Source organism: Protopterus annectens, chromosome 3.part1, assembly GCF_019279795.1.
Source record: "Protopterus annectens isolate FY-2018-M chromosome 3.part1, PAN1.0, whole genome shotgun sequence".
Taxonomy (NCBI): Eukaryota; Metazoa; Chordata; order Ceratodontiformes; family Protopteridae; genus Protopterus; species Protopterus annectens.
In genome coordinates, this window is record NC_056732.1 from 626,568,396 (window position 1) to 626,587,548 (window position 19,153).

General features: G+C 38.5%; 1 protein-coding gene across 1 annotated transcript in view; it reads left to right on the forward strand.

Annotated features, from left to right (window-relative positions):
• Nucleotides 1-3,098: 3,098 nt before the first annotated feature.
• LOC122798226 (glyoxylate/hydroxypyruvate reductase B-like) overlaps nucleotides 3,099-19,153 on the forward strand; it is a 250,870-nt gene continuing 234,815 nt past the window's right edge. The window contains exon 1 of the mRNA XM_044066998.1: nucleotides 3,099-3,454. Within this exon, the coding sequence (XP_043922933.1) occupies nucleotides 3,257-3,454 (198 nt within the window). The 5' untranslated portion in view covers nucleotides 3,099-3,256. The remainder of the gene's footprint in view (nucleotides 3,455-19,153) is intronic.

Here is a 19,153-nt window from a genome sequence, read left to right on the forward strand (position 1 = left end):
TTTTATAGAATCATTATTCTCGTTTATTGCTTCTTTAAACAAATTAACATTTATCTCTGGCCTTTCACCGTGAGGTAGAGGGATGGAACCCTTATTATGACCCAGGAAACTTGGGTTTGATTAGTGGACCCAGCAATGGAGGACCCAGGCAGTCAGGGTGGGAGGGAGAGAAGTAAAAGGGCATGGCCATGCTAGAGCGCATTGGGCACGGTTGCCTGCCCCTCTGTCAGACCTTGCTCCAGTAATGAGGAATGACTGGACTGACTGGCTGGGGGGGTTAATGACAAACAGATGGGGGGCACAGAATGATAAAAAAATTAAGATTTATGTGTTTCATATTTGTGTTGGCACTATACCAGTTTTGTAATATCTATTGCTCAACTCTATTTTTCTGTATCATTTTATTGAAAAATATACATTCAAGAATTATTTCAAATACAGAAAATTACTAATAAAACATATACAGGAGACCAACAATGACATTATACAAAAAATCCACTAACTTCATAATTATCATACGTCCTTCAACAGGTAGCTATAATTTCTTTTAATATCCATTAGTCTTTCAGATTCTCCACCTGCAACTATACGAGTAAAATATATTTGTCTACTAAGTGGTGTCCAGGGTCATCATGAGAAAAAATATTATCACTTTCCCAAACCATGCCTTAGTATAACTCAGAACTTTTCCTCCACCAGAACATTGTGTATCTATTGGAAATCCAAGCATAACTAACAAAAAAATCAAAGCCTTCCCAGTCTTGACAACTTGTGACCCCCCCAACTTATGTCACAAACTCACACAACAACATCAGCAATCCTAAACTCTTCTCCCTCATTCCATCCTATAATTGACTCGAACAGGTTGTCCTAATTACTGACAATCATCCTTCTATGTAACATCCTCATCCAGCCTTCAGACTTTATCTCCTTCACCCCCTCTGCTGGCAAATCCTTCCAACTTTGCACAGTTCAGCTCTTAAAAATTGAATAAAGCATTCTGAAATTCAAAAAATCTGTGTGCAAGCATTGCAATCAGTCAATGCACTATATTTCAACCTAGTAGAAATATTGTTTCTTCTTGATGCTTCCAAAAAGTCCGGCAAATGTCTAAATACAATTTCTTGTAGGCTTCTTCTTCTCCACTTTACCAGTAGGTGAGCTTACGTAGGATGAATGGAATCAGTGTTCTAGGTTACAGTGCTCCATGTATGTCTATCTATCTAGCTATGTAGCTATCAAACCTACATCTAGCTTTCTATCTAATCTGTCTGTAGCTATCTGTCATTCTGCATATCTGTCCGTCAGTCTGTCCTTTTCTCTACCTATCTATTTTTCTATTTCATTTTAGTCCTGTTGAGTGATACATTTACAGGAGGGGATGCTGAGAAGAAGGGATCTGGCTGCATAATAAAAACATGGGTACAATTGATGACAGTCAATTCATGTATCTTGAGAAGGGGAAAAAAAGAGTATCCAGAAATAACATAGAATAACTCAGTGAGGACATGCAAACTCCATTTCCAGCAACACAACTTCTGGAAGCCAGAAATGAGCCCAGATGTTGGAGATGACACAATGTAGAACTAACCACTTCATCATCCAGTGGCTTAAATTGAGATAAATACTACATTTGTCCTACTTTACTTTCCATGGGACTTTTAGTGATTACAGATATGGTTAACCTTCAGCCCCCCCACCCCGAAATAGCACTGTAGCTTTGCATAAATTCTTAACTAGGCAAGAAATTACAGTGGGCAGACATAAATCAGTGAATGAACTGATCCCATAGCATTAAATATCCAGTACAAAGTGTTGTCTCACCCGAGAAACCAAAGTGGGAGTACTAATAGAATTTAAAAGAATATTTATTTCTAGAGAAGGAATTTAAATTTTACCTAGTTATATCAACTGCCTCCATTTTGTTTGCAGAGACTAAGCTTAATTTGAGTATTTTATGTGTTCCCCGTGAAAGTAATGCAATTCATCAATGTTCCTCTTGAAATTGGAAAAGTTCATACTTTCTTATTTCTTATAATGCTTGCATCAGCGACATATTTGTTTACAAAGGACATGTAATGTACTTAATATGCTATATATCTTAAACTGTTTGCACATGTTTTGTAAGACAGTAGCTATCATGCATTTGATTCTTGTTTAGTTACTTTCTGGCCTGGTTTAGAAAGAGTCTAGATGTGGCAAACAAACTTACTTTTACAGGAACCTATAAATAGTTTGTGGTCAAGCTTAAATCTGAATGACAGCATGTGAAGAAGGGGATAAAGAAATTATTTTAAAAATGTTGTTTAAATCTCGCACAGGCAGACATATAAATTACTTCCACCCCAAAGAGAAACTGGCTTGGTGCAGTATTTGGGGAGGGACAGGTATATAAGAATATAATTAAACAGATCATTTGCATAGGATTAGATATGTTCATAGTTCATAGATAATTACAAGGCAGATGATGTAGGCTCTTTTTTTAAAGTCTAGCCATGCTTATTAAGAATCAAATCCTGTATCTTATGTCTTTGAGGTAAACACCTTAACCATTCCGCCAAACTCCACTTCTCAACATTATCAAGTTAGATTTTTGGTAGACACACAAATTGCTGGATATTGTAAATAAATTATAAATACTGTTATTAGCATCTAGCAGCAATCTTACAGCATCAGTCTGAATCAAGTTTGACTGCAAACAGATGGTATTCATGTAAGCATTTCACAGAATGCATGACTGATAGTGTAGGATTGCAGACATCTAAGATTAATGAGGTACAGTGATTTTAGGAGGGTTAACAGGCAAGGCAACCTGTAGCTGAATGTGTCACGGTATGGCATTGCTTTCTTCTTCTTCTATATGTGGTAAAAAACAAGCAAACTGGGAGCTGCTGAATTCCAGTATAAATGGAACTGAACAAAATCCATACCCTTAAAAACGGTACTACATATCAACACTTCAGAGTGGCCACTCATTTCCCTTCCTACAACACGCTGCCTTTCACAAGTATTCTGGGAGTGAACTTCTTCCATCACAATGTATCCAGTTACGTAAAAGTGGGCGGGTCAACACTAAAAGCTCAGCAAAGAATTGCAACTGCATGAGTCCTTCAGCAAAAGAAAACAGAAAAACGTCATCCTTCCCTGCAGCAGCAGAAATATTCTGAATCTTATCTCTGAAAAACTGGAAAATATTTTACTGAAATGTTTTCATTCTTGTCCTGATGCATACCATTTTGGGCATGTACTACTTTCAATGGCAGCCTTACTGCTTCTGAAAGTTCATTTACAAATTCAAGTAGTGTACAGAAGTTTCTGGTCAGGCCAGTCTGCCTTATTTAACCATCACAGAAAGTTATTCCCAAAAGTGGCTACTCTCAGCACAGTGACCACCATGTTTCAAAATCAGTTTACAGCAGCTGTGTTTAAAGAGAAGGGAGAATTAAATGAAAAGGTATGTTGTTGTTTAATTGTTTTAACTTCTGAAGTCAAAATACATGGAGCATACTTTTTGGTCATCAGAAGTAATAATCTGCATGCATATATAGGTAGATAAAGAAATATGAGTTTTGTGTGTGTGTGTGTGTGTGTGTGTGTGTGTGTGTGTGTCTGCTTGCTTGTGTGTGGGTGTGTGCGCATGTGTGGGTGTGTGCGCATGTGTGTGCTTTGTTTATTTCATAACTGAAGAATTCTGATATGTAAAATCAAACCTCATAGACTGCATATAACAATATTTTCAATGCTATTAATTTGCGGTATCAAACATTTACATGCATTCAAAAAATGTTACCCATGATTATTTCTATTTCAGCAACATTATCTGGTTCTAAGAACTCATGGGAAGATTTTCATTTGCAGTAATAATATATACAGCATGTTCAAATTTAGGTAGCTTAGAAGGTCTAACAAATACCATTGCAGTTTGAACAAAATCAGTTAATTACACAGTGTTCATAAGCTGACTTTGCAACAGAGGCTCATATTTTGCTACTGTGCATTACTAAAAGACAGAGGAACAGGATAAATATTATAGAAAACAATTACTTTCTTACACCACTTTCATCCATTTAAATCCAGTGGGGTTTGGGGGTTTAGATCCAACTCTAGGAAGTCAAATTTGGGAAAAGAGCATAGTAATCACACACAAATGCATGTACACACTAGCACACAAGAGGCTGCATATGTGTGTCTCTCTGTCTGTATATATGTTTATATCTATACCTATATAGCTATATATATATATATATTCATATCTATATATATATATTTTTTGTTTTGTTTTTTCATATCTATCTATCTATATATATATATATATATATATTTTTTTTTTTTTTTTTTTTTGCATGTTTGAAAGCCCAAATACTGGAATGTTATTTTCCCAAGATGAAAATAACAAAAACTAAAATCCCGAACCATGCATTTTTCCCAGGGTAAGTAAACACTTGCCCAAAACTTCACAAAAACATGCTGTAGTATCTGTTTACTTGCGCTGGGAAAAACTGTGCGGTTCCAGATTTCAGTTTTTGTTATTTTCATCTTGCAAAAATAACATCTAAGTATATAGGCTTTTGACCAAGCAAAATAGACCCCCACACACACACACACACACACATATAATATATCTACTGTGTGTATATGTGTGTGTGTGAGTGTGTGAGAGGTAACACGTCATTTTGTCGGTTTCTGTTTTTGATGACAAAGTCAAGAACTGTTTTTTCATCAGCAGCACTAGTTATTGAGTGCTGAAATAATCAAATGGAATGTTGAAGGTTTGGTGTGCAAATGCTTACAGTAGGTGGTTGGTGTGTGTGTTACAGATGATATGTGGGGATATTCTAAAAGAGTCAGCATTTTAGGTCTGAGTATTTGTGTGTGTGTGTGTGGGGGGGTCTATTTTGCTGAGGTAGTGGTAGCTCAGGTGTAGATTCCATGGTACTCATTTTATTATTTATTTATTTTATTTTATTTTATATTTGTTGACCAGGAGTGTCAGGCTGAGCTATTGCCCTTTTTCAGCAGAGGCCCTGGGAGAAAAGCTCCAAAGATATACAATGCAGTAAAAATAGCAATACAGATACATTTCAATAAAAATAGCAATAGAGAATTTTGGTAGTTAAACTCAAACAGAAGAGTAAGGGAAGTTCCCTGTTCCATGACCAAATTTCTCCTAGTCAGTAAGAATACCACCTCAGCTTTCCCCTAAAAACGTGAACATTGGAATAGCTGGACTAACCCAATATACAAACTACAAATAAAAAATAAATATATATATATATATATATATATATATATATATATAAATGGGATAGTTTTAGTGTTGTGCATGCATGGTATGTATAGGAAGTCTGTCCAATTGTCTAGTGTATTGGTAATGTTAGTGAACTGTTTTTGCATGTGGTAATCTGAAGGTTGGGATTAGGTGGAAGGATCTGGATTAAGGTTAAGGTGGTGCAGGTCGGAAATAATATGTAAGACTTGGGTTAGGGCAGAGTTAGGATGTTGTCAGCACACATGAGTAAAGTGTTTCAGGGAAGCAAAGTTCTCCGTTCATTCTTATTTATCAGTGTTAACTGTTACACTTACCTCTGATCATAACCCAAACATATCAACTAATAAAAACATTTCCCTAATTGTATCCCTATTCAGACAATATCTGCCTATGTGGTATTACTGTTAGTTTTTTATTTTTTTTTAATTTACCAATTGGAAAAGAAGAGCGTTAGATGTCCTTTTTAGAGCATTTAATTCTTAAGATTTTTGTAATTTGATTAAGGTGTTGAAGCAGAAGTTTATGTCGTAATTATCAATGTTTTTGCATAATAATTTAAATATATCTATATAAATTAGGTGTAGTGGATGTAGTCGATTACAGTTTAAATCGACCTTTGTTTTGTCAGCGCACTTTGATTGTCAAAACAGATGGTTGACACTAGTACGAGATCGCACGGTCCCTGGGGCTAGAGAATATGCCCTTTCCTTGAGGATTTTGTGATCACAAGAGCTCTGATAAATAGTAATTTATTTATTTTATTTTATTTTATTTTACATTTGTTGACCAGGCTAGTCTAACTGGATATATGTCCATTTTCAATAGAGGCTTGAGGAGAAAAGCTCCAAGAAAAAATTATACATAGAGTCCACAAAAACAGTGGAAAAAACAAACAAACAAACAAAAAAACAATTTACATAAGTATTTCAACTACTTAGCAAACAATTTTTACAAAACAGTTATAAGGTTACGCATATGAAGACAGTTTGTTATTATACAGTTGTATTAAAAGAAATAACAAAAACATTTAATGTACATGAGTTTCCTCAGGACAGTAAGGCAGTCAACAAACAGACAAAAAAAACAAAAATAAGTAATAGGGAGTGTGAAGTACACAGCCCCCCACATGCGAGGTGCAGGGGGTTACCACCTGTAAAAACATTGCTTTAAAATTTGCATGGTCCAAAGAATAACCTCAGAGAATGCACAGAAGTATGTGTTTGTTGTTGTGAATGGGTCGAGGCTTCCTCATTTCAATGAATGCCACTATACCCATATCTATCAATCTACCTTTATAGTTATCTCTCATTAGTTTACCAGGAAAGCCAGACTGGGTATAGAACCCATTTTTGGCAGCGGCTCGGTGATGACCAAAGCGAGAACAGTGTAGTATTTACATAATACAATAATGGTGGCAGAAGAAACAACAGCACATTATTTACATTTATACATTTTGTCAGTTTTCTTTAACTGGCTGGTTAACATTCTTGTGTTTCTACAACTTTTGTAATATGAGAGCTTGCTTGTTTACAAAAGAGAGATGAGATTAGGCTTTGCAGATGAACCATTACTAAAAAGAGATGGAAGGGGTAGTGGGCAGTGTAGAAGATCGGAGAATGATAGGAAGATGACAGGAAAATGCAGAAAGAATAACAGAGTTAGAGAAAGAGGAGAGGATGACCAGAAGAAGAAAAGGATGATGCTTTGGCCTAGTGTAATGTGAGAACAGGGACAGCATTGGACAAGAAAGTCTTAGTGATTGTTTAAAGAAGTGAGTGCTAGGTATGAGTCTAATGTCCATTGGGACATTGTCCCAAGCTTTGATTACAAAGTCTGAGTATAGTGAGTATCTGATGGACTTTTTGGGTTTATGAATTATAAGGAGTTGTTTTTTGGAGGAGTGAAGGGGCAGTTAGGTAGACAGTTATTAATAGTAGCAGGACAAGCTAAGGGGGTAGTATATGATTTTGTGTGCCTGGAGAAATCAAGTATATTTGTGATAGAGTAGTAGCTAGAGACAGTTTAAAGATCTTAGTACAGTGGGTTAATGGGAACTGTTTGGCTGATGTGCTGCAAACATATCCACTTTATTGATGGTCTGAGGAAGCGTATCAGGAGATATGCGAAAGCGCTTACCACAATAAAATCTTTATAGTTCACTTTTGGTCGTGGAGAGTCTAAGGTTTGTTTTTCAACATTTTAACCAACAATTTAACTGGAGACTCTTTAGCTGCAGTGGTTCGTTTTTCCTTGCTGATATCCACTTTATTATAACACTGTTCCAGTTTTGATGTTAGATTGGCTTGTAGAGTGTTTGGAATGGGAGAAGCATAGAGTATGGAAGAAAGAAAGGAGATATGGGCTAGCATGTGTAGCTCTGAAGAGGTTGGTGAAAAATATCTTTGATACATAAAGCATTCCAGGTTTTTGATGTTTTTTATATGGAATTTTGAATATTCAGGTCAAATTTAAGTTGGTCATCCATGTGGGACCCCACTGTTCACAGGGAGGAAAGGAGAGAAAACAGAGATCCATTCAACAGTACAGACAAGCGTACAAACAGGTAAGATGTCATGGCAGCAAATGAGGAAATTAGAAGAAGTTAAAAATTGAGATACAAAGGAAAACAGTAGAACAGGTTATCTGCTTCAATTAAATGGGAAATCTGAATGAAGAGGCCAAAGCTATAATTTGAGGGGCTACAGCCAACTGGCAAAGAATGCCAGGAGTAGTGTGTGACATTAGAATGCCAAGGAACCTGAAAAGTAAGGTATGCAAAAGAGCTGTGAGACCAGCACTGTAAGGTACAGAAACCTGGGCAGTAAAGTGAGGTGATGGAAATGAAGTTCCTGAGATGGGTGGTTAGATGCAGACTGTGGGATAGACGAAGAAATGAGAACAACGAAGCAGAACCCCAAGCAGTACAATTGCAGAGAAGGTTGACGTGAACAGATTACAAAGGTTCAGGCCTGTGCAGGAGAGCAGAAGACAATCTGGTGAAGATTTGAGAGAGACTGAAAGAAGGTAGGAGAAAACAAGAATATCCAGGAAAGAGATAAGCATGAGAGACCTGCAACAGTCAGACATGACCATTGAAGAAGGTAGGAGAAAACAAGAATATCCAGGAAAGAGATAAGCATGAGAAACCTGCAGCAGTCAGACATGACCACTGAAGAAGGTAGGAGAAAACAAGAATATCCAGGAAAGAGATAAACACGAGAAACCTGCAACAGTCAGACATGACCACTGAAGAAGGTAGGAGAAAACAAGAATATCCAGGAAAGAGATAAGCATGAGAAACCTGCAGCAGTCAGACATGACCACTGAAGAAGGTAGGAGAAAACAAGAATATCCAGGAAAGAGATAAGCATGAGAGACCTGCAACAGTCAGACATGACCACTGAAGAAGGTAGGAGAAAACAAGAATATCCAGGAAAGAGATAAGCATGAGAAACCTGCAGCAGTCAGACATGACCACTGAAGAAGGTAGGAGAAAACAAGAATATCCAGGAAAGAGATAAACATGAGAAACCTGCAACAGTCAGACATGACCACTGAAGAAGGTAGGAGAAAACAAGAATATCCAGGAAAGAGATAAGCATGAGAAACCTGCAACAGTCAGACATGACCACTGAAGAAGGTAGGAGAAAACAAGAATATCCAGGAAAGAGATAAGCATGAGAAACCTGCAACAGTCAGACATGACCATTGAAGAAGGCAGGAGAAAACAAGAATATCCAGGAAAGAGATAAGCATGAGAGACCTGCAACAGTCAGAAATGACCACTGAAGCTCCGCTCTAAATCGCGCTAAATCTCGCTAAAGCGCGCTAACGCGTGCTTTATAGCAGGGGGCTGGAAAAAACAGGAAATGACCCAAAATGGCCGACGAATTACTAGTTGCTGCTTCTAACCAGCTAATTTTGAGAAAAAAATAGCTAAGGACTCTAAAGACAACCATAAGGCATTCTTTAGCTATGTCAGAAACCTAGGAGGAAACTCCCAGATATGCTCAGAATTAGTTCAAAATGATGTGAAGATTACTGATCCTACAGACATTGCCAACATACTGGCTGACAGGTTCAGTGCAAACTTCTTCCCCCCCTCCCCCCCTAAAGGAGAGATATCTATACCAAATGATTGTAGCCCCCCAAACATCTCTAACGCCCAGGTGAGAACTGCTCTCTCCAAGGCAAAGAATACAGCATCCATGGGACCTGATGGTGTCCCCGGCTGTGTGCTCCATGAACTCAATGAGGAATTAAACCCACAGTTAGGACAGCTGTTTAATCTTAGTCTCACCTCCGGATACGTACCCAGGAGTGGCGCAGCGACTGTGGTCCCACTCCACAAAGGCGGTGCCTCCACCGACCCTGGAAATTACCATCCCATTAGCTTGACAAGCCTTATCTGCAAAGCCATGGAGAGGATCATAATGGATCTCATAAATAAAGACATAGGAACTTGCAGACTTTGGATCCAACCCAGTTTGGCTTTGTCAAAGGCAGATCATGCCTTTTAAACTTGGTTGACTTTTTGAAACAGTCACCAAGGCCATTGACGAGGAAAGGCAGTCCATACAGCCTACCTAGACCTGGCAAAGGCTTTTGATACAATACCTCACTCGGGTATCATTGAAAAACTCATCAACTTAAATGTAAACCCATACATTACAAGATGGGTTGCAAACTGGCTGAGTGACAGAACCCACAGGGTCAGAGTTGCTGGCCATGTCAGACTCAAAGCCTGTCACAAGTGGTGTCCCACAGGGCTCAGTCCAGGGCCCACTCTTGTTTGGCATCTACTTTTCTGAAGTACAAGCAAACACAGGAGGGTTATGGCTGACAAAGTTTGCAGATGACTGCAAACTGGGCGCCGTAGTTGAAAACACATCCAACACAGATATCCTTCAGAAGGGTCTCACAGAAACGGATAACTGGTGCCAGAGCCATGGCCTAAAGTTAAATGCCAAGAAATGCATAGTCATACCCTTCAGGAAAAATAAGGTTACCCCTAGCTACCATATAGGTGGCAATCCCCTGAACACAGAAGAAGTTATTAGGGACCTGGGAACCCAGGTTGACAGTAGCCTTTCGTTCGACACTCATATTGCTAAAGTAGTTAGGAAGACCTTCTACATTGCCCACTTTATCATGAAGGGATTCACATCTAGATCAAGGGAAGTCATAGTCTCCCTATACTCATCACTCATCAGACCAATGATCGAGTACAATGCCCCATTCGGAATGTATCTGACCCGACACTTGCAGCAGCTGGAGAGGCCACAAAGTTCCTCACCAAAAGGATAAAGGGTCTCAAAAATCTGTCTTATGCTGCCCGACTGAAAGAACTCCAGTTATATTCAGTTGCTTACCGCTTGCTCAGAGGTGACCTATGCCTGACATACAAGGCCATGTCAAACCCAGATTTGATGAACATGCTTCATCTCAAAAAATCTAGATCTCTCAGAGCCACAAGGGCGGGAGACTTAAACCTCGACACGGTTATTAATAGGACATGCTGGAGGGATAGATTCATCATCCAAAGACTCCCTATGCTGTGGAACAAAATCCCGGTTTATGTGAGGCAGAGCACCTCGCTGGCCTTGTTCAAGAGGAATCTTGACCAATGGATGGGAGATCGCAGATACACCCCAGGGGTTACCTCAGTGTCACTGCTCAACAGAGGCACAGCAAAATAATGGGCATAGTTTCTCCAAACTAAAGGGGTGGCGTAAGCCACAAAACTATGGGCTAGGCTTATAAATGCCCTCGGGCAGATAGCCTAGTATGAACCTATGAACCTATGAAGAAGGTAGGAGAAAACAAGAATATCCAGGAAAGAGATAAGCATAAGAGACCTGCAACAGTCAGACATGACCACTGAAGAAGGTAGGAGAAAACAAGAATATCCAGGAAAGAGATAAGCATGAGAGACCTGCAACAGTCAGACATGACCACTGAAGAAGGTAGGAGAGGAGCACTGAACCAATAAACTGACATCAGTTGACACAACACCATGACCCCATATAGAAAATGTAAAAAAGGGGCTTGATTATTATGATGATGATATATGAGATTCATGTCGCAGTACATTTTCAGCACTTTTAGATCTATCATAACAAAATGAATGAAGCTGACTTTTAACATGTAAAATGCCGTTTCACTGCAAATGTAGAGAAAACTTTGAAAACACATGTTCTTGAGAGGCTTTTCTGCATGACTATGACAATGACACACACTTCTATCTCTCCTTCCCTGAAGATTCTATGGTGGTTCACAGCTAAGTACACCTCCAGGCCTTTCTGCAGTTACCTCCTACTGAAGCTTCTAGGCATCAGATATTCCTTGTTCATATTTCTATTAATAATTCCAAAACCATGCTACTTACAAGATATCTGGTTTTATCTTAAAGCATACATGATGGTGAATACAATTGCAATGATGTTTGACCTCTGTTTAATGCAGCTAAATAGATATTGAATATTATTTGTATACTGTTTATTTGTATTACAGTAATTTTCATATTTTTCTAAATATTTCAACATTCAGGTAACACAGACACAACTGTATAGCCTCATATGAAAGCTCACAGCTGTATGAAGAAAATCCTGCTGGCAGTATGTGTCTTGCTTGAATGGTCACTGAGGTATCATATGCTGTTTATCCAGCACTACAAAATAAATCTTCACTGTGAAATTTGATAGGCGCTGAAAATAGCAACTTAGAACATAAAAAGTGAAAAGATATTTTGGTTAAAAGAACAGGGATGGACAAAATGGAGCAACCTGGGTAAGTGTAGGAGCACAGCCAGGAGTTAGCTAGTTGTTCCTTAAGCAGTGATTTAAATTTGCATGTATTGCTAGTGCTTAGTATCATTTGAGGTATTGAATTCCAGGACTTGGATATTTGGCGAGAGAAAAGAGAATTGCTGTGATGGTTATTTGATTTAGTTACTGTAAGTAGTAATTTGCTGGAGGCTCTTAGTGGTCTGCTGTTTGAGTAGGACTGAACTAACTTCTTAAGTGATGGACAATAGTCTGGGTGGCATAAGATGGAATGAATGAATGTTGGTTGAAAGACAGGAGATGAGGTAGTTCGATCCAATTAAGTTTATGAAATGCTGTGCAGTGATTTGATCTGTGAGAGAGGTTAGTAGTAAATTTTGTTATTTTGCTATAACAGGACTTCAGCTTGTTTAAGTCAGATTTCCTGAGGTTAGTGAATATTGGTGAGGCATAAAGGAGGGTAGAGAGTACCTTTCACAGCCTGATTTCCCTTACCTAAAGAAAATTCTCAACTAATAACAGCCTATGAGTACCCTTTGTTCTCTGTTGTAATGCTTGTGATTCCCAGGGTCCACCCTGACTTATCTGCACACATTATATTGTCTACCAGGGGCCCTGTATGTGGAATCTCTGCCTGACAGGCTTGGCTAGATTTTGACACTTGACTGTTTGAAATGCTTACTAAAAACTTATCAATACTAATATCTGCCATTTAGCTTTTTGCAATTTGAAGAATTTCTATAATTCTTTGTCAGCTTGTAACAGTGCTTTGGTTTAAGTACTTCAAATATACTTAAACTTGAACTCTGCACCCCCATTTTGGAGGCTTTGAATATACCAATTCCACAGTCTTGCAACTGCTTAGAAAAGGCCAGCACCTTCATAATGCAGATACCTTCTAGCTGCGTATCTGGAAACAGGGCAACTGCATGAAAAGCAATTGCACAAAGCATGCGCAATGTTATAAACTACATTAATGACACTCTCTAATAAAACCTTTGAAATGTACTTCACTGCAATCTTCTTCTATTATAAAAAAAACTTTTCAACAAACTAGACAGCTGATGAAATAAGACACCTGATCACTACTTCACCTAAAACCCAAATGAAGGGAAGTCATGTATATATATTTGTGTGTGTGTGTGTGTGTGTGTGTGTGTGTGTGTGTGTGTGTGTGTGTGTGTGTGTGTGTGTGTGTGTGTGTAGATATATCTATATCTATCTATATATATATATATATATATATATATATATATGTATATATATATGTATATATATATATATTTATTTATTTATTTCTATCTACCTATTTTTATATGGGAGCAGTCAAAATGTTCAAAACTCCAAAATGTTGATGTCTGTTTTGTTGAAAAAAAAACAAAACAGATGGTCAACAAGTGATAATCCCTGGGGTTCATAGGTTTATAGTTTCATAGGTTCATACTAGGCTATCTGCCCTAGGGCATTTATAAGCCTAGCCAGAGTGTGTTTGGCTTTCGCCACCCATTTTAAATTAATTTTGCTATGCCCTTTTTCGAGGTTAGTATACTGTGCCTCTGTCTAACAGTGACACAGAAGTGATACCCGGGGTAAATCTACGATCTCCCATCCACTCTTCAAGATTCCTCTTGAAGAGAGTCAATGAGGGACTCTGCCTAACCTGGACTGGGATTTTATTCCAGAGTGAAGGGAGCCTCTGGGTTATGAATCTGTCCCTCCAGCATGTCCTATTTATTTCAGTGCTGAGGTTCAAGTCTCTCGAGCGCGTACCTCGATGGGATTTGGATTTTCTGAGGTGCAGCATGTCCATTAATTCCGGGTTGGACATGGCTTTATACGTCAGGCACAGATCGTGTCTGAGCAGGCGGTATGCCACTGAGTAGAGCTGGAGTTTCTTTAACCGGGCAGCATATGGCATCTGTTTGAGCCCTTTGATCCTCTTGGTGAGGTACTTTTGGGGTCTTTCCAGTCGCTGCAGGTGTCTGGTAAGGTACATCCCAAAAGGGGCATTGTAGTCAGTTATGAGCCTGATGAGGGATGCGTAAAGAGGCACGATACCCTCCCCTGATCTAGATGTGAATCCCTTCATAACAACATAATAACATAATAACGTGAATAATAACGTGCTAAATCTGCAGCGATATTGTGTTTCCTTACAGTCTGCATCCCATTTATTCAGAACTTTACCCTATAACCCACAAACCGGAAATGTTGTGCCTCAAAGTCCATAGTCATTTGCCAGCAAACCATGCATTTTATCAGGACAGACCCAAGTTATGAGGCAGAAATCTGGTCATTCTGCAAAAATCTATACTGTGGAGACCTATGCTAGCATCATTTTTTTCTTATAGTTAATGGCTATGACCTCACACTCCAAGAAATCTAACAGTGAACATTATTTTACGCTAGCTAAGCAACACTTTTGTTGTTTAGCGAGCATAAAATAAGAAAACAAGAAATTTAAGATAAAAAAAAAAACAGAAGCGTGTGCATGTGTGTGTGTCTGAGTGTGTGCCTGTATGCCTGTGTGAAAGTAAGAGTGAGATCGAACAAGCAATTGTTTTACACTTGTTAAACAGCGGTTTTGCTGTTTAGGGAGTGTAAAAGTAAAATAAGAGATTAGAAAAGAAAGTTAAGTATGTAAGTGTGTGTTTGTGCATGTGTGAGTGTATGCATGCTTCTGTGAATGAGAGGCAAAATATGTTTTGTGTATGTATGCTTGGGCAGAGTGAGGGCAATCTAGAGTTATTTTACACTCGTTTAACAGTGGTTTTGCTGTTTAGGGAGTGTAAAGGTAAAAAAATGTAAAAAAGAAAGTTAAAAGGAGAGTCTGTATCAGCACCTTTCATTATAGAAAAGGCTCAAGGTGATTGTCACTGTTGAAGTGACACCACAACTCCAATGGGAAAAAGGGTTGAGGATGGATGGATAGATTTTTTTTTACTTAAATTTAATTGCAAGTTGCTGGTGTAATTTAATGTACTTTAGTATCAGTCCTGCCTGCATTGTACATGATCGGCAAACAGGAACTGACATTTTTAAGTTTTGGTGAAAAAAAATAAATAAAAAACTTTTTACACCTGATGCTAAGTTAATAGATATTTTAGCTGCCTGGTGATCGTTGTTTTCAGCTTCTTTAACTTTAAAAGTAAACTGCAGTTCCCGATTGTCAATCACACTGCATGTAATGTAATCCACAGTTGGAATTGCATGTCATAGTTCATTTAAAGTAAAGTTAAAAGAAAGTGTTAATTCCTGTGTGCCAATTACACTGTAGTGCAATTGCAAATTTGGATTGTATTACATGCATTGTGATTAACTGGGAACTGCAATTTACTTTAAAAGTTAAAGAAGCTGAAAATAGCGATCACCGAGCAGATAAATGAGCTGATGCTACCTTGCTGCTGTAGGTCAGTATTCAGCAGGAAGTTTTTGATCATGCTCCAGCTCCACAGTCACCTAATTATGTGTAAGGTCTCTGGCTTTGCCTTATATTTTCATGTTTTCTCTGTAAAACTTTCAGTATTCAGCAAAAATGTGAGGAATGCAGTAGCTAAGTATGGCAGACAAGTGAGTTTCAGATTTCATGTGCTTACGATGCTTCGGAAAATACATGCTCTGGCAGAACCTGTTATTCTAACACCCTTCTAAGTACAGAAGAGAGATATTAGGATGTTCTTGCCTTTGAACTCACCCACTCCCGTTTTTTTCCTTGTCCATCATTCCTGAGATAAGGAGATGAGAAGTATGTTATATTCCTTGATATAGTGACAGTATGCGTGTGTGTGTGTGTGTGTGTGTGTGTGTGTGTGTGTGTGTGTGTGTGTGTGTGTGTGTGTGTATAAGACTCATATGTCTAATGGTGATTTGGAAGATCTGTATCAGCTAAATGACAGGTAATTAGAATGGAAGTTTTATATATAGTAGTAACCACATGTTTGTGTAATCTGGAGAAGCTGTTTGTTTTGCATTAGTAGCTTATTTTTGCAGTTTTGGTTGTTTAACGACATTTATAAATATGACAGAATTCAACGACAAATGGTTTATTTAATCATTCCTGGGACGAATAGGGAATTCTGTATTAAAGTTGAAATATTATGGCAGTGCAGATTGGGATAGTGGTTGGCATTAAGAGAGGGAATATTAAAGAGGAAGCTTTTGGTAAACCATGGATCTCAACTGGCATGGTTCTGACATGTATTACGAGGTACTGTGACATGGCTGAGTTTTGGTGTTTAAGGTGCAGCCATGTTTAGTGAGCATCATTAGGTCATCCGCAGTGGTGCACCAGTTAGTATTGTTACCTCTCAGTAAGGGGTTCTCTGGTTTAATTCTCGGCTGGGGTTACTTTTGTGCAGAGTCTGCATGTCTTCCTTGCAGTCACATGTGTCTCCTCTGGGTGCTCTGGTTTCCTCCCACACTCCAAAGACATGCAGCAAGTGGACTGGACACTCTAAATTGCCCATAGGTGTGAGTGTGTGTGTGCATGAGTGGTATGGATGAAGTACTACAGCAGAGCTAGCCACTCGATGTAAACTGTGGCTCGAGATGATGGTCACTGTTGATGTGACAACCTGACCCCATGTGCAAAATGGGGGAAAAGGGGTTGAGAATAGATGGATTAATGCTTTGTGCCATGCTACTACTGATTGAGCAATCATGGTTTCTTGTCTGCCTTTGTAGAATGTTGAAATGCAGTTCATGATTCTGAAAACAGCAGCATTGTATTAGCATCAATTTTGTTATTGTACATTTCTGAAGCTAAATTGCAAATTGTCTTTGATATGGCGATTTTCGAATGTTCTATTATCATTTCACATACATGTGAACTTCAAAAGTGTTTTAGAATTGCATTAAATTAAACTTTTTTATTTACATTGGTTTGGTATTGGGAAGTGTATTTGTGCATGTTTTACTAATGGTGTTATCATTTAAGAACATGACCATAACATTTTAAGGTGTGGAGATGTACTGTATTTCAAACTAGTTTCTTTGACTGTTAGGAAAAAAAAAATCTGTCTGAGAAATTAGCCGATTATATGGTCATTCTAGGTAGGTATGACAGGTGTGCAGAAGTCTGCTAGCCAGCAAGGGATATGTTAGGAGCAAAAAGAAAAATATTCTGACTCCATGCAGGGTGATGACCATCTGTTCTGCTCTCCCTTTTGTAATGTTTTGGATGCCAGGAAGTGGAGGAGAATGCAGTAGCTTAATTGGGCAGTACGGTCACAGTCACTTAATTGGGCAGTATGGTCGCAGGTGATGGGGGGATCAAAAACATACATCAAAATTTAAATGGTTACAATAAGAAATTTGTTCCTGGTGGTGCCATGTCACCCCATGTGTCTTTGTCACTGTGATATAATATACAAAGGCAAAATTGGGCTTGATCAAGCTTGTGTTTTGAGAATATCACAGAGTATGTAGCATGTCGTTACCTTCTACCACCTTCTGTGAGTATAAGGGAGAGTGTATACATATTGGAATGACAGTGTATAAAAGCGACAGAACAATGTAAAGGGCTTGTAGGGAGACTGCAGGATAGTACTGTGAGACTGACAAAGGCTTGGAGGTAGTGGAACTAGTAGACAAAGGCAATAGATCAGTGCATGCTTACATGGTTTTGGTGACTAAACACTGTTGCTAAAAGGATTGAGAGTCTTGGCTTGGATGACAGGAGAGACCATATTATAGTGAAACCACTTCTGTTACTTAGTAAGACATGGTGAGAGATAACAAAGGTAGTCATCAAAGGGGAAGAATGAACCCCTGTGGTGCATTTAGGCATCACTGGTCTCTCTGCAGAGAGAGAGATTAGGTATTATCATGTAAGGACAGAGAAATGTCTGAAGGATGCCAGAATTTTGGGTTAGAAGTAGCATTCTCAGAAGTGTTGCTTTTCCTAGTAGCCATCACACTATCAAAGAAGAGGATTAGAGAGTATAATGACTGGCTGTAGCAGTAGAGAGTTCTGACTGGTAGAAAGATGAGGGAGACTTATAAGGGACCAGCTCCATGCTAGGGAGAATAATTGTCTTGCTACAGAGTGAACAGTGTTGCTTTAGATCAAGGTTATAAATGCACATCTCAGTGGTTGTTTCTTTAAATTAAGATGGTAATAGGGGAGTGTTGTGGATGCAGAACAATTGAATAGGTCTTCAAGCAGTTGAAAGAGAAAGACACAGAAACAGCAGGGAGTGACTTAAAGCATGGAATCCTGGAATAAAAATTGGGGAACTGCAATGAGTGATGCTGAACGGGAGGATGGATGTTGTTGCTCTGATGTGAGAGTGGGACATGAAGGTGCCATGGTATGGGCTGTAGGAGTGGTGGAAAAGAAAAGGATGGAGTAGGAAAGAAAGGCAATTTAGAGGTGGGAGCCTGGATAGGAAGATGTAAGGATCCAGGGACATTAAGGCATGAAGGGAGAGGTGGACACTGCTGGTATCATATCAGAATTCCACATTTACAAATTTATCACCCTGCGTCAACAATTAGTTAAAATTAGAGACCATTGATACCTTTTTTGTTAACATTATTTTCAACATAGGTTCATAGGCAAGTACTAGACTGGCTGTCCTGGGGTGAACATTTTATGCCTAGCCAATTTCCCTTGGTGAGAATGAAACTTTATCTGTGATGTAAACACGTTAACCATTATGCCATCCACCAACCCCTGACTGTCAATAATTCTGCCAAAATGAATTTGTTGTGCTTTGATCTTCAACATGCCAGCCCTATGAACCATGACTCTAAATTTGTGCTACTCTCATCTGGAACATGATTTATAAAAATGTAAATTAGTTTTGTGCAGCAACAGCCAGCAGTTTAACAAAAGTTAGCAGAAGGGTCCCTAAAGTTATTACACTCAAAATTCCATGCTAAAATTTCACATAGTTAAAGGCTATAATCCTGTACAACAATCAGTTAAAATGGACTGCAAAACTGTTTACATTAAAAATATATTTTGTAGTTTATTGTTTTGATTGTAGAAGTTTGACCAAAAATCCAGATTAACTAGATACTGCAGCAAGGCTTTCACCATTTGGTGTTATGTGTCACAATGATCCTGATTGTACAATATCTGTACACTTACTGC